We start from the raw sequence: 19,502 nt of genomic DNA on the forward strand, positions 1-19,502 counted from the left end.
GATTTTTTTCCAGTTCTTTTTCTCCAATTCTGGCATCTCCTGGTACAGCGATGTCAATAAACTATACGCTTCGGCCCTCGACAACCGTGATATCTGGCATGTTACATTCCAAATGACAATTCGTCTGTATTCTAAAGTCTCACAGGATTTTCACTATCTCATTTTCAATAACTTTTTCCACTTTGTGCTCCCATGACTTTTCAGATAAAGGTGTGTCGTATTTTTTTCATAATGTCCAGTGGACTAATTTAGCAACTCAGTCATGTCTAGCTTTGTAATCAGTTGTATTATTATTATTATTAAAATTATGTGAGGTACCAGGTGATTGAGCAGCTTGAGAATATGCCATTCTCAAACTAAAGCCCACTGACTCACAGCAGAGATAACCACTAGATGGTAGCAAAGAGATACAAAAAGAATTCTATAATCTGACACCTAGTGGTCATCAAGATTTGTGCAGCCCAGATGGGATATTTATTTATTTATTTATTCAGTCATACAAGTGTTTTTGCTGCTTCCGTCAAATAAATATAAGCAATTTACAAAACTCTTTAACAAAAAAAAACCCCATACAGATACTTAAACATGTATATTTCACTCAATAACAACAACAAAAGAACAATAAAGAATGCCCACAAGTACTCCAGATAAATACTTTTATCTATATTCTCCAAAACCTTAAGGAACCACTTTTTCATAAGTTTTCTAAAAGTAAGGAAGCTGATCTTATTTCTTGAAAAAGTTGGTTCCACAGGATGAAAGTCTGGCAGAGAATGACTGCTTCCAACTCTCCTGCTGTGATTCATGAGGAGGGAACTCTTAGCAAGCTTTCTCAAACTGCATATCTTGGGATGAGCAAATTCTGCCTGGAGGAAGCAGTCTCAATAATATCCAATTCCTGACTTGCATAGGAAAGTATAACTTATAATCAGCCCCTAAACTGCAGTAAGAAACAAACTGGCAACTAGTAGAGGACCCATAATGTTGGTATTATATGATTATGTTAGGACATTCCTATTAGTACCAAAGACACAGTGGTGAAATCTGAACCAGTTTGCTACCTGTTCACTGGCTGCGCATGCGCGCTGCATGCCAAATGTGTGCTGCGTGTGCATGCACAGTGCGCACCAAACACGCACACATGCACAGTACACACCAAAAGGAGGCTTGGGAAGGTAAGTGGAACAGCAAGGGGGGATCAGCTGTGCCACGTGATTTAGCTTTGCTAGAAAGCAGGAAATCCTGCTTTCTAGCAAAGCTAAATTACGTGGCATAGCTGATCGTCAGAAATACTGACTTAAAAAAGGAACTGGTAGCTTTTTTTTTTTTTTTTATTGCAAAAGTTTTACAATTACATTTTCACCCCTTTTCCCCCCCCCCCACCCCCCCAAACTTCCCAACCTCCCTAACCCTCCCTAACCCTCCCCTCCCCCAGACTTCCCTATAATATACTCATACTCATAAAGAACCCTAATATAACACTTATATATAAACTTGAACCCCTCCCTCCCCTGTATAATTTTTCTCTTTATCTCATTACCTTACAAAATTTCTAGTACATTATTTTCAAATAAATGCTATTTGATACTTTCTAGTTTGATATTTGTTTTGAACATATTCTATCCACCTTTTCCATTCCCACTCATAAGTCTCTTGTGAACAGTCTTTTAAATATGCTGAAATCTTCGCCATCTCTGCAAAACTGGCCATCTTCAAAGTCCATTCCTCAATAGTGGGCAAAGCTTCATTCTTCCAATATTTACCTATCAACAATCTTGCTGCTGTTATCATATACAATATCAATTTTGTTTCACCCAGTGTAAAACCCTTAACTATACCCAATAAAAACAGTTGTGGAGAAAATTGAATTTTTTTCTTCATAACATTCTGCATGACCCACCAAATTTTTATCCAAAAAGCCTTAACTTTCCTACAGGTCCACCAAACATGATAATACGTAGCATCCAAACATTCACATCTCCAACATTTTGGCTGAACATTAGGGTACATACATGACAATTTTTTAGGATCTAAATGCCATCTATAAAACATTTTGTAGAAATTTTCCCTCAGGTTCTGCGACTGTGTAAATTTAACATTCTGAACCCAAATTTTTTCCCATGTTTCCAACATCACTGGTTCTTCAAAATTCTGTGCCCACTTAATCATACAGTCTTTAACTAATTCAGTTTCTGAATCTCTTTCTAGCAAAACATTATAAAGCCTTTTGATATGCATTGGACCTTTCTCTCTTATATGTCTAACCAATTCTTCCTCATGCAACATAATACCAGTTTTTTGGTCCTCTTTCCATCTCAATTGTAATTGATTATATTGTAACCAAGTTAAATTAATCCCTTCATCCAACAGTGTCTGCAATGTCTTCAGCTGCCATCTGCCCGCATCTGTAAAAAGAACCTCTTTATATAAAAACCCCCCGAGTGACATTATATTTGTATTCCACAAAGTATGACCAAGATCCAGCCATAGCGGTATTTTATAATCCCATTTGAGTCGGTGCTTCTTCCAAACTCTCATCAAAGAATCTCTAAGTATATGACTTTTAAATACTTTATCTACTTTGTCGTCGTAGAATAAGTAAGCATGCCATCCAAATTCAAGATCAAAACTTTCTGCATTCAATATTCCAGTCTTTTTCCTTCCAAACCAATCACTTGTTAAAGTTAAAGCTGCTGCATCATAATATAGCTGTAGGTTTGGAAGTTTAAGACCTCCTCTTTCTGGAACATCTTGCATAATTTTCAATTTCACTCTCGGCTTCTTCTCGTTCCAGACAAACTTATTCACTCCAGATTGCCAAACTTTCAATTGTTTATCACTTTTAAGCACCGGAATCATTTGAAACAAAAAAAGAAATCTTGGCAAAATGTTCATCTTAACTGCTGCTATTCTTCCAAGTAGAGACAGCTGCAGTTTTTTCCAAGTCTCCATATCTTTCTGCACCTCTCGCCACAACACCTCATAGTTATTTTGAAACAATTTCATGTTTGATTCTGCAACCTGAACTCCTAGATATTTTACCTTAGGTACAGTCTCAAAACCTGCCCTCCTTTCAAGCTCATGTTTACGATCTTGTGTCATGTTTTTAACTATCATTTTAGTCTTTTTTGGATTCAGTCTAAAACCTGAAACTCTACCATAGTCTTGTATAATGTCCTTCATCAGGATTATTGATTCCATTGGTTGTGATAGGGTGACAACCAGATCATCTGCAAATGCCTTTATTCTGTAATCCTCTTGCCTAATCTTTATACCTTTCAAGATATTAGAGTCCCTTATTGTATTTAACAAGACTTCTAGTGTTAAAATAAATAAAAGTGGGGACAACGGACATCCCTGTCTTGTTCCTTTTTCAATTTTAAACTCTGTTGTCAAGCTTCCATTAATAATGATCTGTGCCTTTTGCTCTTGATAAATTGCTGAAATCGCCTGTATAAATTGATCCCCAAAGCCCATCTTTTTTAAAGTCTTTAGTAGAAAATTCCAATCCACTCTATCAAAGGCCTTCTCTGCATCCAAAAAGACCAGCACTGCAGGAATCTGTTTATTCTTCTCAAGATATTCCAATAAATCTATTACTTGCCTTACATTGTCCTTCATGTATCTGCCCTCGATGAATCCCGCTTGATCCTCATGAATCACCTTTTGGATTACTGGCATCAACCTGTTGGCTAATACTTTCGCATAGATTTTATAATCTGTATTCAACAGAGATATTGGTCTATAATTCTCTGGTTTTTTAGGACCGACTTGTTCTTTTGGTATCAAGGATATGTAAGCTGTTGTCCATGATGGGGGTATTTTACCCCCTTGTTGAATATTGCAAAATAAATCTCTAAGTTGTTCCACCATTTCAGCTTGCAAAGTTTTGTAGTACACTGCGGTCAAACCATCGGTACCAGGAGCTTTGGCTGTTTTTAACTGTTTAATTGCTATTATTATCTCCTCCTCTGTTATAGGATAATTCATTCTTTCCTTTTGTTGATCGGTAATTTTTGTAACTCTTTTATCGTTTAAATATTTTTCTATAAGTCCATTCTGCACCTCCTCTTTGGCATATAGTTTGGTATAATAGTCCACAAAAGCTTCTTTAATTAATTTTTGTTGAAAAATTTCTTTCCCTCCAATATCAATACAATCTATAGTCCGTATACTTTGTTTTTTCCTCAATGTGTAAGCCAACCATCTGCCCGGTTTATTAGCGTTACAAAATGTATTATGCTTCGCATATTGTAAGTTTGTTGCAACTTGTTCCGCCATAAGCATTTGAAATTGGTCTTTCAAAAGTTTTATAGCACTGCTTATTCTTTCATCTGTTGGATTTTTAATAAGTAACTGTTCTTTATTCTTTATTTCTATTTCCAATTCAGATCTTTTCTTTTGTCGAAACAGTCTATGTTTAGAGTTCATGTAGATAAGTACCCCTCTCATATAAGCTTTACTTGCATCCCAGACAATTTCAATTGGGGTACCTTTATTCGAATTTATTTCAAAAAATTCTTTCAAATGTTTTTTAAGTTCTGTTGTATTTTTTTCATATCTGAACAAGTTCTCATTTAATCTCCAAGAACGTCTCTCAACCTTATCCATCTCAATTTCTATCCATACTGGGCTATGGTCAGTCAAAGTTCTTGGAAAAATCTTTGTTCTTTTTGTCTTGACAAGTAAATCCTCTGACAACAAGATAAAATCAATCCTAGAAAAGGATCTGTGTCTATCAGAAAAGAAAGTGTAGTCCAGTTCTTTTGGATTATGTATTCTCCAAACATCTTTTAGTTCCATATCTTCTTTCATATCAAAAAAAGTCTGTGGTAGTCTGATTCTAGCCTTTGCCAGACTCTTTTTATCTGATTTAGAATCAATTACTCCATTCCAGTCTCCCATAATTAAAATAGATCTATAATCCCATTGCAATATTTTAGTATGTAACATCTTATAAAAATAGTCCTGTTGTTGATTGGGAGCATAAATTCCAATCAAAAGAATTTGGCCATTTGCTGTAAGCAACTCAATTGCTACAAACCTAGCTTTTTAAACTGCCAGTTCAACTGCCGGGGTTTTTTTTACTACTGGTTTGCCCAAACCGGTAGTTTTTATTGCTACCAGTTCGCCCTGACCGGAGCGAACTGGTACATTTCACCCCTGCAAAGACACCTACATTCTGTACCATCTGAAGTTTCCAGGTAGCCTTTAAGAGTAGTACCATATACAGGTAATCCTCAATTTACAACAGTTCATTTAGTAACAGTTCAAATGAACAACAGTTCATTTAGTGACAGTTCAAAATTAACATGGCACTGAAAAAAGTGACTTAAGATCATTTTTCATACTTACAACTGTTGTAGCACCCCCATGGTTACATGATCAAAATTCAAAAGCTTGGCAATTGGTTCATATTTATGACACTTGCAATGTCCCAGGATCATGTGACCAGCTTTTGTGACCTTCTGGCACTGTCATTCAAGCAATAATACAAATTCCTTCCTCCTAAATAAGCTAAACAGGATTGTAAGTGTGGAAATTACCTTGAACAGCTAAGCCAGCAAGATGAATTGCTTGTTCAAACGTGCAAGGTATGTTTCCTTCCAAGATGTCTTTCTTTAGTTGTAGGTAATACTGGTATCTATGGGGAAAAATGTTTTTTCACATGCCTCCGATTCATGAAAATGCATATAGTCAAAAACATTATGCGATATATATGTACAGACCTATATGCCTGTACAAAGATGCCTCTACTTCTCAGCTATCAACAATTTAGATTGTAAGCAAATTGGTGCCTGAAATTATCTGTTTTGCTGATATGATTCTATGGAACAAGAAGTGTGTATAACACTTTCAATGTATGGGAAAAAACAGGGTATATAAATAAAATAAGTGATATTATATAAGCTGATATATGCATATGATATGATATATGGTAGGCCAGGCATTGTAATTTAGTGGAGAGGTATGTGCAGAAATTCCAGGTTCAGTGCATAGTTTTTCCATTAAAAAAAATCAAGCAGCAGATAATAAGAAAAATCAGTACATGAGATTCCAGAGAACTACTGTCCAAATTAGTAAATTTGGAATCAGCAGTGTGACTTTGCAGAAACCAACTTAAACAAGTGGAACTATTAAGGTAATGATCTCCATCTGATATTAAATTCTTCACTCACATACAAGGATCTCAGTGCAGCAATTTTTTTCTCTACTCACAGATTCTCACTTGCCCACATATTCCCTTTTCTTCTGATAATGTCATTAAACTTTTACTAACTTACAAATTAGCCTACATTACCATTCCTTTCTTTGGACTTCCATTTTTAAGCCTCATCTAATTTTACCTTTCATTAAAATTTATCTCTTGGAGAAGAAGCATCACTTAAATCCATTAGTATACTATTAAATTCTTCCAACAGATTCAGATTTCATGTCTGAGTTTGAATTAAGTAAAGAAAATAGACTTTGTTACACAAGGCCTACTATTCTATAAAATTGGTATATAATCTAAACTAGTGAAGGATGTCCCAGATTTGATGCTGAAGTCTCTTCAACATACAGTATGTTAGTAAGAAAAATAACTCCTATAGATTTGGTTACTTCTATTATATTTACTAGCAACTAGACAATTCATGGCCTGTTGCATAATCCTTGAGACATTTATTTACTAATTTATTCATGCATCCCTAACCCTCATGTCCTCCTTCACACCCACATACAACTTCTCTAACTTGCACCGTATTACCGTGCAATCTCCCCAAGCAACAGGGCACCATTTATACACCTCACTCAACCTCCCCAAACCATGCTGTCTCTTGCATATCTTCCCCAACCTATATGGCACTTCTTACACACCCCAGAATAAACTTCCCAAGTTGAATGGCATTTTTCACACACCTTCTCTGACCCGCATAGTGCCACCTCCGTGCATCCACTCACTCCTTTCCCCACCTGGCAGCAGCCACTTACTTACTGGCCTGGGACTTCAGACTACCTGCCAGCTTCCCCATAAGCCTTTATTTTGAAAAGCTAGCAGGGAGCACTGGAAATAACACTATGGCATGGCAGTGCTAAAAGCAGCCACAACTTTTCCAAATTTCAATCCCACAGGAATAATGAATCCCAGATTTTTTAAACGTTCTGTAATTTAAGCCCATTTGAAACACCTTGATTCAAACATTGCTGCCTGATGTCACAGTGTTTCACCCAGTATACAGATAATTTTCTACAAACAGTAATCATCTGTCACATTGATCAGTAGGAATAGTGGCCCACTTCTCCATGGTAAATTGCTTCAATTCAATCATACTTCCAAGATTTTTTAGTGTGAACTGTGTGCACATCAAATCACCTGATGGATGACCTATGCTTGTCAAATAAAGACTTCAAATGTTGGTACTGTTTGTTAACTCAATCAACTCCCTTTCTCCTTTTATGAAATGAGCATCCATGAAATTGATAATGTTCAGTGACAAAGTTATGCAAAATGTAACAAAATAAAAAAAGACCAGTCAGTGAATAAGTCAAATGCTTATTCACCTCTAAGTAAATCTAACTCTGGATTCTTAAGTTGTCCCATGCAGTGTAAACCAGTTCTTCCCAAAGGGTGCCATCCCAGTGTATTTTCTCCTATTTTCTAGGACAAAAAGCAACCAAGAACTTCAACATCAAATCTGAGACTTCACTCAGCAGCTTAGTAGGGTAACAGCTTTTATTTCCTACCAAAGGAAATCTACTTGTGTTTATCTGAGCTAAAAACCACTCCGTGAAAGAAATAATATATTAATCAGAAAGATTTTTGTTCAGATCCAGGAGGACTAATCCATAGTAAAGATATATGGAAACAACTGATATCAGATACAATAGGGTCATGTAAAATTTAATTACTTTATATTTAGAATTTTTCTATGCAAGCTTACAAGATTCACCTGGTAATTTCCTGCTGAAGTTGAGAGACAGAAGGCACGTAAAACACCACACCAAAAAATACAGTTGGCTCCAATGCATATTTATCCAGTTGCTTTTTGAGAGGCTTGTCCAAGTCTATCCACCTGCGCTGGTTCTGCTTGTTGAAATACCAAAGGCTAAAATAGGTAATCTAAAAGGAAAATATAAAAAGGAACTGTGTTACATGTTTAAAAAAATAAAAGAAGGTATATCACAAATAGTAGAAATTGTCCTTTTAATCCTTTATATACAATAAACAAGTCTAAGAAATCAGCATAGAATAATGTATATCTTTAATTCATGTTTACATATGCAGCATGATCATCATGTAAAACAAATCAGCTCAAACACAGATCTTTATCATTTGAAAAAAGTCCCTTTTTAAAAAAATCCTTGTCTTTACATAATAGACATAATACATACTCATTTCTCTCTATAGCAATCTAGAACTATGAAGGAAAAAGTATCAATTTTGCATGCTTAGGTAATTCATAGGAGTTTCTACATGAATAAAATATGCTCTCTCTGGTACACATGCATAGCTACAATTGTATGTTTTGTTTCAGGTGCTCTAATTGCATTTAAGAATCCTGCAGTGTGAAGTATATTAAAAGGTAATAACATTTTAATCATGTCTAAAACTGCTAACATTAGCAAAAGACATATACCAGTCCTACAGAAAGCTGACATAACTCTAGAAATATTTTAAACATTCAAGAATAATGCTGTTGTAAGATTTCCTAATTTTAACAAGTTACTCTTCATTCAATTTCCAGGAAGTAAATGAACCCTAGACAGATTTTTACATAATTATGTTCCATTAATTGCCATTTTTCTTATCTGCTCAACAAATGGCATAGATGTTCAGTTGGACATCCACTAGTTGTAATGCTTAACAATGGACTGAACTAGTGCAAAATATATGAATACAGGAAAAAACAATGTGGAAAAGCTAGTAGTACTATGTTATTTATTCCTTAAGGAAATATTTCAAAATAACAGAATAACAGGGTTAGAAGGGACCATGGAGGTCTTCTAGTCCAACCTTCTCCTTAATCAGGAAAGCCTATACCACTTCAGACAACTGGTTGTCCAATCTCTTCTTTAAAGCTGCCAGTGTTGGAGCACCCATAATTTCTGTAGGCAAGTCATTAATTGTTCTGTCCACAAATTTCGTCTTAGTTCTGGGTCTTTAAAAACCAAGGATAAATGTATATAATATTTTGAAAATTAGCATGATTCTTAGCATTCTGCTAATCTGTCAAGTTAATGAATATTTTTGCATATAGAACTACACCAACCAGTATACTTAAATCCTGTTGAAATGAATTCGCAATTTAACCAAACCTAAAATGGGCAAACATTATACCATAGCTATGTAAACAATTACCTCATGTAAATCACCACCTCACTGCCAGTTATATGATTGTATTACTTCAGGTGCTCTAATTTGACCTGAATCTTCCTCCTCCAAAAAAGAAAGTACATGAAAAATTCTCTTGCCTCATGACCCTAACAGCTAGTTTGTTATCAAGATCTGTGTGAAATCCTTCCTCCACTTCAGAACTTTCTATAAACATAAATACTTCAGTAATCAGCGTGAAGGGATTAAGGTTTATGGCTCTCCACTTAATGCTGAAACTATAACTGTGTCAGACTTCTTTCTTGGTTGCTTCAAAATAGTTAATTCAAGAAACAATCTCGGAGTTCTGTGAAGTATGTTTATTGGAAGGAAGGTTAAAAGTTATAACCCCAAAATTCCAGTGATTACTTTCAAGTGAGACACTTACATAGAGGCAGTTGAAACAGGCAAACCGCTTGTTCATTTTTTCATGTTTGTTTCAATGCAGTGGGCTGGAAACTTGCCTCTTCCATGAAGAAGTCTGCATGTGTTTCCTGTTTTAATACCTGCAGACTCTTTTATCAGTGTGAGAAGAATATCTCACAAATTCTTTAGCATTCCTCATAATTGGCAATGGCTAGCTGGAGGTACTAGGAGCTGTACTTCAACAAGTACAGCTGAAAAAATTACTACTCTGTCAAGTGGGTAAAAGGAATGATGCTTATATCTGTCTTATGTTTATATCAGCTTTGTGCAAATATTTTTAATGGGCAATGTTCATGAACAGATTTAAGGAGGGGTGCCAAAAATGTTTTGGAGTACAAGGTCATTCCAGAATTTGCTCCCAATCAACCTAGACAGGCATTTCTCCAGGTAGAATAGGAATCTGATCTGACACAGGTTCAATGTGCATCCATGGAGATCTAGCCACGGAAGCCCAAGCTGACTGTGCTCATGGCTGAATCACTGTTAGGAAGATGACATAGAAAGGCTCTGGCACAATGCTGCACGGATTATATAGCCTGCCTTATATAGCATGCGCAGCTGGGACCAAATCACTGCCAGAGTTTGTTCCCACTCTGCTTGGACAGGTCAGGATCTCACATAGTTGTTGCTGTAAAGAACAGATATTGTTCCAAGGTAAGGGAGGGGAGAAGGGAAGAGAATAGCACAACCTGAATTTCAGGAGTTGTACAGACTGGCAGGCTGATCCTTTCCATTGAGTGGTATGGTTCTGAATTTAGTTGCTTTTTCACTTCAAATGGAAAATGTTTGTTTTTTGTGCCAGTTTTTGACTCTAGACAACTGCCTGGAAAATCTTGATAGTTTTCTTGGCAATATTTCAGAAGTGGTTTGCCATTGGCTGCTTCCTAGGGCTGATTGAGAGTGACTGGTCCAAGGTTACCCAGCTGGCTCCATGCCTAAGGCAGGACTAGAACTCTCTCTCTCTCTTGGTTTCTAGCACGATGCCTTAACTATTACACCAAACTGATTCTGTTTTGTTCTATAATTGTTTCATTTGCTATACAGATTGAAAATTAATGAGGACAGGTTTCACATGGATTCCTTTGTCATTTTGAGACATGGTGGTACTGCAAAGTTTGCAAACCCAACTTAATCTGTAACTTTCTACACTCTATTTGACTTCACTTACATCTCTTGAATTCACCTAAATGATATGCAGTATCTTTTTTAGCATTTCTCACCCATGTCTAGGTCCTGTAGAGCAGGGGTGTCAAACTGGTGGCCCATGGGCCAGATGCATCACACACAGGCCACGCCCATCCCAGTTCCGTGAATGGGAAAAACATTGTGAAACGTCATGTGATGGCAACATGACGCCGTGAGTTTGACACCTGTGCTGTAGAGTCTATGTGTATCCATACTTGCTCTGCATTAGGATAGTCAATTATTCAAGCAGGGATCATTATCTATTACAATTACAAATTGACTGCATGTGTAAGCAAGATACACACCTTTCTACCTTACTGCAACTAGTAAGCAACTACCTTACTTGCTTAGTGAGCACTACTGGGACTAGCAACTTGGTCACTCAGCTGAAAAGCATGTGACCATGGCTAGGCTTACACCTTACTTCCCTTGGATCATGAAGTAAAGTGATGCAGACACTAAGCTGTCTGCAATTACTGTAAATTCAAATCTCACCAGGCTCAAGGTTGACTCAGCCTTCCATCCTTTCTAAGGTAGGTAAATTGAGGACCCAGTTTGTGGGGGCAATAAGCTGACTTTGTAAAAATATACAAAAGTATGAAGGCTATTGCTTAACACATTGTAAGCCACCCTGAGTCTCCGGAGAAGGGTGGCATATAAATCAAATTAAAAAAAAAAAGTGAACCATGCCTGAGCTTACAATTTTTGCTTAGTGAAATTGCCTGCTGGTTGCAAAGCATGTGAATGGCAATGTGATTGATGGACCCTGCAGTGGTCATGAAGGCAAAACCTGGTTGAAGAGTTATTTCTTCAGCACTAGTTCTAATTGTCACACAAGGCAAACTTCACATAAACAAAAAAATAGACACCAGGTTCTGGACAAAGGTTAAGAGGTAATAATTGTAGGAAACAAGCAACATAAATGTATATATTTAAATGTGCTTTACATATAGCAATATTGTACTGACTCATTCTTTGATAATGGTATTAAGACTGTTACAATGGATTTACTTAATCTTGACAACTAAGAAGACTTGAACTAGATGGATATTTTACGTTATGTTTCTTGAAACTGGGAACATAAAATATTTCCAAGTATGGTTAAGATATTTTCACACCATCTAGAAGCTGAAACCACATAACAAATTGCTTCACAAAAGTAATGCAAAACACCAGCTGCTGGGGATTGAGTCAAGCAGCCTCAGATGAAGGAGGATTAGCAAAGACAAGGCAAGGGGGGAAAACCCTCAATTCCTACAACTAACTTTTAAGTTCAAATGACCACAGGAATCTGTTTATCTTTCAGTATGGATTATCATGTGATGTACTGTAGTCCTAGTATTCTAGAAGCAAGCATTTATGATTGCATAATGCAAATTACTTTAAGCAGTAGTTCAAAAATGTCAGGACTCAGTGGCTCACTTACTTATAAGGCTATTAATTTTTCCAATTAATTAGAAACATGTAGCATGGGATAAAAATAGTCCACAGTACTGAGCCTGCTAGAAATATCTGCTCCCAGACTATTTTTTAAATCTCCTAATAAACACTTGTAATAAAATAAACCACAAAGACAAAAAAGAATTTTCTTGACTAATTTGTGACCTATTTTTTAATAACTTGAACCAAAATTCAAAACAGAGAATACAAATCTAGAAATAAGAAATATAACCATACAATAGAATGTGTTAGATAATGTCCTCTTCATAATATTTAAAATGTTACATTTTGAAGAGAAATTTTAACCGGTACCTAGAAATACTAAGATTTGCAAGTTCACATTATATATATTTATTAATAATGTGCCAAGGCAAGAGACCATCTCGACATCCCAATATATCAGTCATGATTTAGATTACATCCTATTTACTGATAAACATGGTTTATATTTCTTATTTCATTTCTAGTATGTCATTCATCAGAATGGATTCAAAGATGTGAGTACTATAATCAAAATAAAACAAACAATCCTCCATCAAACTGGGTTGTAACAAAATCTATAAATTGCAGACAAATGCTATAAAATCATTTCAAATGTTTGGGTAAATAAATGTATCTTAGTATTACCACAGAAAAAACTCCTTTCTTTTCTTGATGGCCCTTTATGGGCCACAAAACACTCATTCCAAGGTCATCGTGATTGCAAACAATCATTAGGTCATAAGTTTAGGACTGTCTTTGTAACATATTTTTGTTTTTGTAACATTATTTTTGTTTTTAAAAAGGTGGGGATATGGAATATAAAGTGCAACTATTCAAAGTAGAGCAGTAAACTCTCTTCCAATCAGAGAATACAATATTTTAGTTGTAAGCTAAACAAGGTCAACTTGCATGAATACTATTACAAAATGCTTCAGATTTTTCACTAAGAATCTATATCCAAACCCATTAGTATGCATGAAATGGCAGAAAAATGGCAGAATGTCAAGCATTTTGTCAATGAGATAGAATGTTTGTAGATCAGTTTTTTTCAACCTCAGCAACTTTTAAGATATGTGGATTAAATTCCCAGAATCCACCAATTGGTCAATTCTGGGAGGTGAAGTCCACACATCTACAAAATTGCTGAGGTTGAGAAACACTGATGTAGATCATGACTAAGCTATCCCTCTATCTTTCATTATTGGTCTTTTGTATAACAGAATAGCTCAAGTAGACAAAGATGGGAAGGATGAATTTTCACTTCTTCTGTCAGTCAGGTCTTTAGTTCAGCTGTTTTCATAAAGGTTTAAATCATAGATAATAGTCCTTTTATCAGTTGGTATTCTGGAATTAAAGAGTAGGGTTTTGGAAGGGATCATCACTGATGTCATGTTGATTTCCTTAGTTAGGCTGCAACCTGAAAGAAAGAGAAGCTACTCGACAACTTGTCCTATTTGTAGCCTCCCCTGCTTACTTAGTATTTCGATGTTCATTCCAAGGACATTATCCATGCCCTCCCGTCTTCCATTTTCTATGCATCTTCCAAGGGGGCTCCTAAAACTTCACTATAGTGTCTTCCTGTTTGTCATAAAATGATATGTTAATCCAGCTGCAGTTGTCTATGATGGTTTAAGAATCAGTATTATGTGTGAAGGTATGTAGTGTATACATGTTTCAAACAAATCAACACTTAGCAGAATGTGTAAACCTAGTTATTAAGTCATGAAATTTACTGAATGACCTTAAGCCAAAGTTTCTCCTTCAGCCTAATCTACCTCGTATTTTAAAGGTATGCTTTCCTAAGCTCCTTAGGATAAAGTAGAAATAAAATGTAATTTAAAAACAAATCCCCTCAAACAGGCAAGATATCTGGCCGTAGTAGAAAACTAGACAACCCATGACTTGTTGGGTCATTGTTTCAGAGATATTTCCTTACAATGACTTCAACAATGGCAAAAGCTTCTAATGTACTGCCTTCACTGGAAAAGGTTTTAAGAATTCAGGAATATATTCAGAGATGTATCTGCCTTGAAAGTAAAACATGCTGAACTGTATAGTACAGTCAATCATCAGAAGTTGTACATAGGAAATATTTAATGACTTTTTGTATTAGCATACATTTTTAATGATAATTTTATGTCACAAAATGTACCAAATTTCAATTATATAGGAATCATGGATTTTAGTTTTTGGACAATTTTGTAAGCCCATTTAAAATACTTTGGTTCAAAAATTGTTGGTCTATGATATATAGTTTCACCTAGTTAAAGGTTACAGACACAAGAGTTTAGTGTATAGATATGGAAAGTTTTCCTCAGAAATATCCAAAACTTGGAAGATGATCAAAATGTCTTTTGAATGTAGTGGGGGGAGTGATTAAAACCAAAAGCTTGTTAAAATGAACTTAGTTAGATGACAGACATATTTTCTGTTTGCAATGAATATTCTGAGGAATGTTGCTTACATGTTTGCATAGTGCCTATTTCCCTTGCCTGTCCATACTTTGTTTCCAAAACAATCTCTGCAAGAATGCTTATTGCGGTGGAGGAGGGGAATCCTTTAAAATTTTGTAGTCTGGTTTTAATACCCTAAATCTGATTTTTAACAGGGTAACAATTAGACTATTGTACTAGAATTTGTGAGGTTCAAATTCAAATCCCCACTAAAACAATAAGCTCACAATGGCCTAGCACCATCTTTTAGCCCAATGTTATATTTTTCTGATACAACAGAGCTACCTAACAATCATGAAAGCTGAACTTAGCTGCTTAGGAAAAAAACAGAGGAAAGTAAGGAATTATTAACCTGTCCAATGGAAAATATGGATAATAACTTCTGCAGTAGATTCAGATTGCCCTCCAATTTCACCATGTATTGAGCAAGACTGCCTAAGATTCATTTTTTCCAGTATAGAAAACATTTATATGCAGAGAAAGCTTCCTGTCTGGAGATCAATAGTATTTATTTTCCCATATACCAGTGACCTGGTCCACGTATTAGTTTGTAACAAAATTATTGTGCAACACCAAGGAACTCCTGCTCAGCCTTATAAAGAGATCTAAATGAGACCTTTTATTTTTGAGTCAACGTAACTTCCTCCTGGACAATCTAAGAATGAAGGAACAATGAAAAGTCCCGTTCTTAATGTAAAGAATTTAAAGTCATCCAGGCTTCTACATTATTATCCAAGAATAACATCAAACTATACATGCCCTAAATTAGCTAATTAGCTAATGAAAAATAATGTACTGAAAAACACGAGAGAGATAACTCTAAAATTTACTCTTACAAAAATAAAAAAATGTTCAGAGACAAATAAACCTAATGAGCCACACCTGTTGTGCTGAACACATTTGGTGTTATCAACATCAGTCTGTAATCTGTTCAGATTGGGAAGTGAATATGCTGAAAAAAATATAGCTGGCTCATTGGTTGGAAAACTGAATGGGATATTAATGGGATACTAGCGCAACATTTTGCCAAATTGTTGGATTAATAATTATGTACTGATAATACTATCAGGCTTTTTAATGAACTCAGGACAATACAAACAACCATGTCAGTGATGTTCAGTGGAGAGTGTAAATATGAAGCAGAATCTTGATAGATAAATATTATAATTGCTACACAGGTAATGTCTGTAGACATTACTTCATTTCAATGAAATTGCTCTTGCTAAAGGAAAGAATATGTTTGTTTCTATTTTTCTGCTTGATTTTCATATTGTCTGTTTCTAGACGGTAACCTTACTACTCCAGGCAATCTAAGTATAATCTCTCAGGTATTTATAGCACAATTCGTTCTTAGTTCTTTACAGCCTTTGCTACATCCTACATGTGGGCACACTTGTAGAGATATATTTTAATTTGCACAATCCAGGTTTTTTTAGGTGACTGCTTTATTTATTTATTTATTCAATTTATATAGCTGCCCATCTTAATCTAATTGACTCTGGGCAGCGAACAATATCAAAACCAAATATAAATGCTGGAGAAGCCATTGTGCAGAAAAATGATGGAGGAACTCTACATCACTGACTGAATACCTGCTTTGTTTTTTATATAAAATACTTTCTGCTACTTCCTGCTACTTTCAGTCAAAAATAATTGTGTGACAGGTGACAAAATTGCTGTTTGTTCAATACACTTGAATAACTACATATTGTGGACAGCAGACAATAGTAATAGGGTAAATGTAAAACTGAAGCTGACCTACTACAATTTTTAATCCTTTTATATTCCAAGATGGAGATGCCAACAGCCACCTTTCCTACCTCTCGAAGTTCAAGTCTCTGTGCCACAGCCTCCAGACTTTCCTGCCCAGTGCTTTCCACCGATAGTGTGAACTCCACAAACTCATTGTTAAGCAGATGAATACGGGCTACCAAACAGCTCTTGCTAGATACTGTATAGCGTCGAGTTCGTTTCAACTTCAGCCCAAAAGGTAGAGGCATTTCTTTCTTCACTCATTCACAAAAAGCTACAGAAAACCACCCGGCAATTTTCTCTTCTATTAAGAGTTTCAGATGATCATCCAGCAGCGGCAGCAGCAGCCATTAAAAAGTGGCAGGTTTTCTTCCAAGTTCTGAATAAAGGAAACATCCACAAAAATTCTGAAAGAAAGGGGGAGAAACTGAGTTAATTAAAACAAGACTCGGAGGTATTTTCACATTTAATAACTTATAAGACCAATTTAAAGCAGCCACATATTATTCACTATGGTATAATTACTTTTTATCTAACATTCTCCAACTACTTAATTAGCACATCCATAAATATTCCCTAATATCCTTACAAGAAATGTTATTCATTTCAAACAAATAGCAAAAAAGAGAAAAAAGATTAAAGGTAAGACCACATGTCATAAATTAACAGTTTTGATAAAATTTGAACTGAGATCTTCCCACATCATGTTAACAGGTCTCTCACATTTTTTCTGGGATATAATGTTAATTTTTCTAATAATTAGTTGAGAGATGTAAACATTGTATAACCAAATTTATAACCAATTTTGGTAATCAAATCTAAATAGAAATTACAGTACATGTTTATTTATATAATACTAAACCTTCGAGTCTGTTTGTACCATTCAACTGGAAGAATTCAGACATTATAGGGCAACAATTATTGAATCAAGATAATTCAAATGAACTAACTTACAGAATGCCAGGATCCATGACTCCTACAGGAATGAAATTTGGAAAAGTTGTGGCTGCTTAAGCACCACAATGCCAATAGATTACATTTCTCAGAAACCCATAGACTGTGTGGCACAGGTAAAATGGGAGGGCTATATCCTGCCTTCTTTCCTACCTCCCTAATCCCTGCATGCAATCAGCTGGTTGGAGTTGGCTGTTTTGAAATTGAGGTTGAAATTTGAAATGTCTTTTAATAGCAGTGGGTGATGAGGGAAGGACAAGGAAGTGACTTGGATGCTGCTGGCAAGATAGGCTGAGGTGGGTTGGTAGTTGATGGGTAAGCCCTCTTCCTCCCTGTAGGGAGAGGGCTCTTGGGAAAGACCCAGGTGGGGAGCAGGGGTAGTTTTTCTCATGGTTCCCCCAGCAAAGTGGCATACAGTGCTGTGGATCAAGTCAAGGATGAGGAGGAGGTCTGATTTCTTATACTCCCTGCCAGCTTCTCACAAGCAACATCAATGTAGAAGCCAGCAGGAAGGTGATAATTGCTAACGCTCCCACTCCCTTTTGCCTGCCCCTGGTCATTCTATTTCTCTGTTTAGGTAAGGAAATGTCTATGAAAGGATTATCCAATGGGTCACAGGTTGTTTAACAGAAATATAAAACACCTCAGTATAAAGCATTTAATATAGTATTGTGGGTTATAAACTTCATGAAGCTCCCAAACTCATATCCCGAAGTATTAGCACTGAGAAATGGTGATAAAATTTCCTATATATTTTCAGTTGAAGAACAAAATAAATAGTGTGTAAAACTTATTCCGGTTTCACAGACCAAGAAAATAAATGCAATAAAATAAACCATTCTCTCAAAAACTTTTTTTAAAAAAAACATCTGAACAGATGCCCCAACTTTGCATACTTCAGTAGTCTCACTATATTACTACCCAGTTCCTATTGTCCTTACCCACACATTTTTAAAAAAACATAAACTCCAGGCTTTCTGAAGTAATATAAGAATGATTTCATATAGTATAATGTGATCATGTGACAACTTTCAAAATCATTCTGGAAAGCCCTGTGCTTTGGAAGGACAGAGATCTATCCGTTCTTGTCTGTACTTTATGTACTGTATATGTTCTGTATAGGTTTAAAAAGCAAGAAATAAACCAAAATATATAACATGAAGTAGGCTAAACGGAAACCTCCCATTGATCCCAACATTAAGGACACTTACTATTTCCATAATATTTCATGATTATTAATTTATTTATTTGGAACATTTTATGTCTGTCCCATTCAACATGATTCTGGATGGTATACAAAAATCATCAACAAACACAAAACAAAAGCAACATGTACGTTATAAGAAACCTGCTGAAACAATAGTGACCATAACTGTAATTTGCTATAATTTATTCAGTTTATTCAGCTATTGCAGCCACCTGTATCAGGACATTGTTCCAAAAAGCAGGGGCCTTCAGCAGGGCTCTTCTGAAAAGGCATTGCTTCAAAATTCCAAACAACTACATTGTTTCAATGGTTCTTTCTCTCAATAGAAAGCGGAATAGATTTGAACATCCTGTCCTAAGCTTACAGCTACTCAGCCTTCTTCTCCAACATAAACAGATTGTCAATTATGGTGAAAAAGAGACCATGATACCAAGGAGGGTGTTCACTTACTTTCCCTACTGGGTCGCAAATGTGAGTGCGTGTGTGTCCACACATGAGCCCAGCCTCAAAAACATGCATAATAGGATGGCATAGAGCCGGGCCAGGGGGGCAAATGGCCAGGCCCGCCCGTGATTTCCGCTACTGGTTCGGGTAGAACCGGTCTGAACCAGCTGAATACCATCTTTGCATGATATTTATCAACATTCTCTGGTTTTCAGAAGATTTTTACCAGGGCAAAGAATTCTGCAATCAGTTTGAATGATCAGGATGTGCCTGTATTTCCTATAAAAGGTATAGTATTATAATGGTT

General features: G+C 35.9%; 1 protein-coding gene across 2 annotated transcripts in view; it reads right to left on the minus strand.

The window, feature by feature from the left end:
• Positions 1–16,903, minus strand: part of PTPN21 (protein tyrosine phosphatase non-receptor type 21) — a 51,104-nt gene extending 34,201 nt beyond the window's left edge. For both annotated transcript variants that reach the window (XM_070941179.1, XM_070941169.1), the window contains exons 1-3: positions 16,659–16,903; positions 7,932–8,101; positions 5,547–5,644 (exon numbers count right to left, since the gene is read on the minus strand). In XM_070941179.1, coding sequence (XP_070797280.1) covers positions 5,547–5,644; positions 7,932–8,101; positions 16,659–16,838 — 448 coding nt within the window. In that variant the 5' untranslated portion in view covers positions 16,839–16,903. The remainder of the gene's footprint in view (positions 1–5,546; positions 5,645–7,931; positions 8,102–16,658) is intronic.
• Between the last annotated feature and the right edge of the window lie 2,599 nt (positions 16,904–19,502).

The sequence above is a fragment of the Pituophis catenifer genome, unplaced genomic scaffold (assembly GCF_029215685.1).
Source record: "Pituophis catenifer annectens isolate HBS135680 unplaced genomic scaffold, rPitCat1.0.hap2 SCAF_1, whole genome shotgun sequence".
Classification (NCBI taxonomy): Eukaryota; Metazoa; Chordata; class Lepidosauria; order Squamata; family Colubridae; genus Pituophis; species Pituophis catenifer.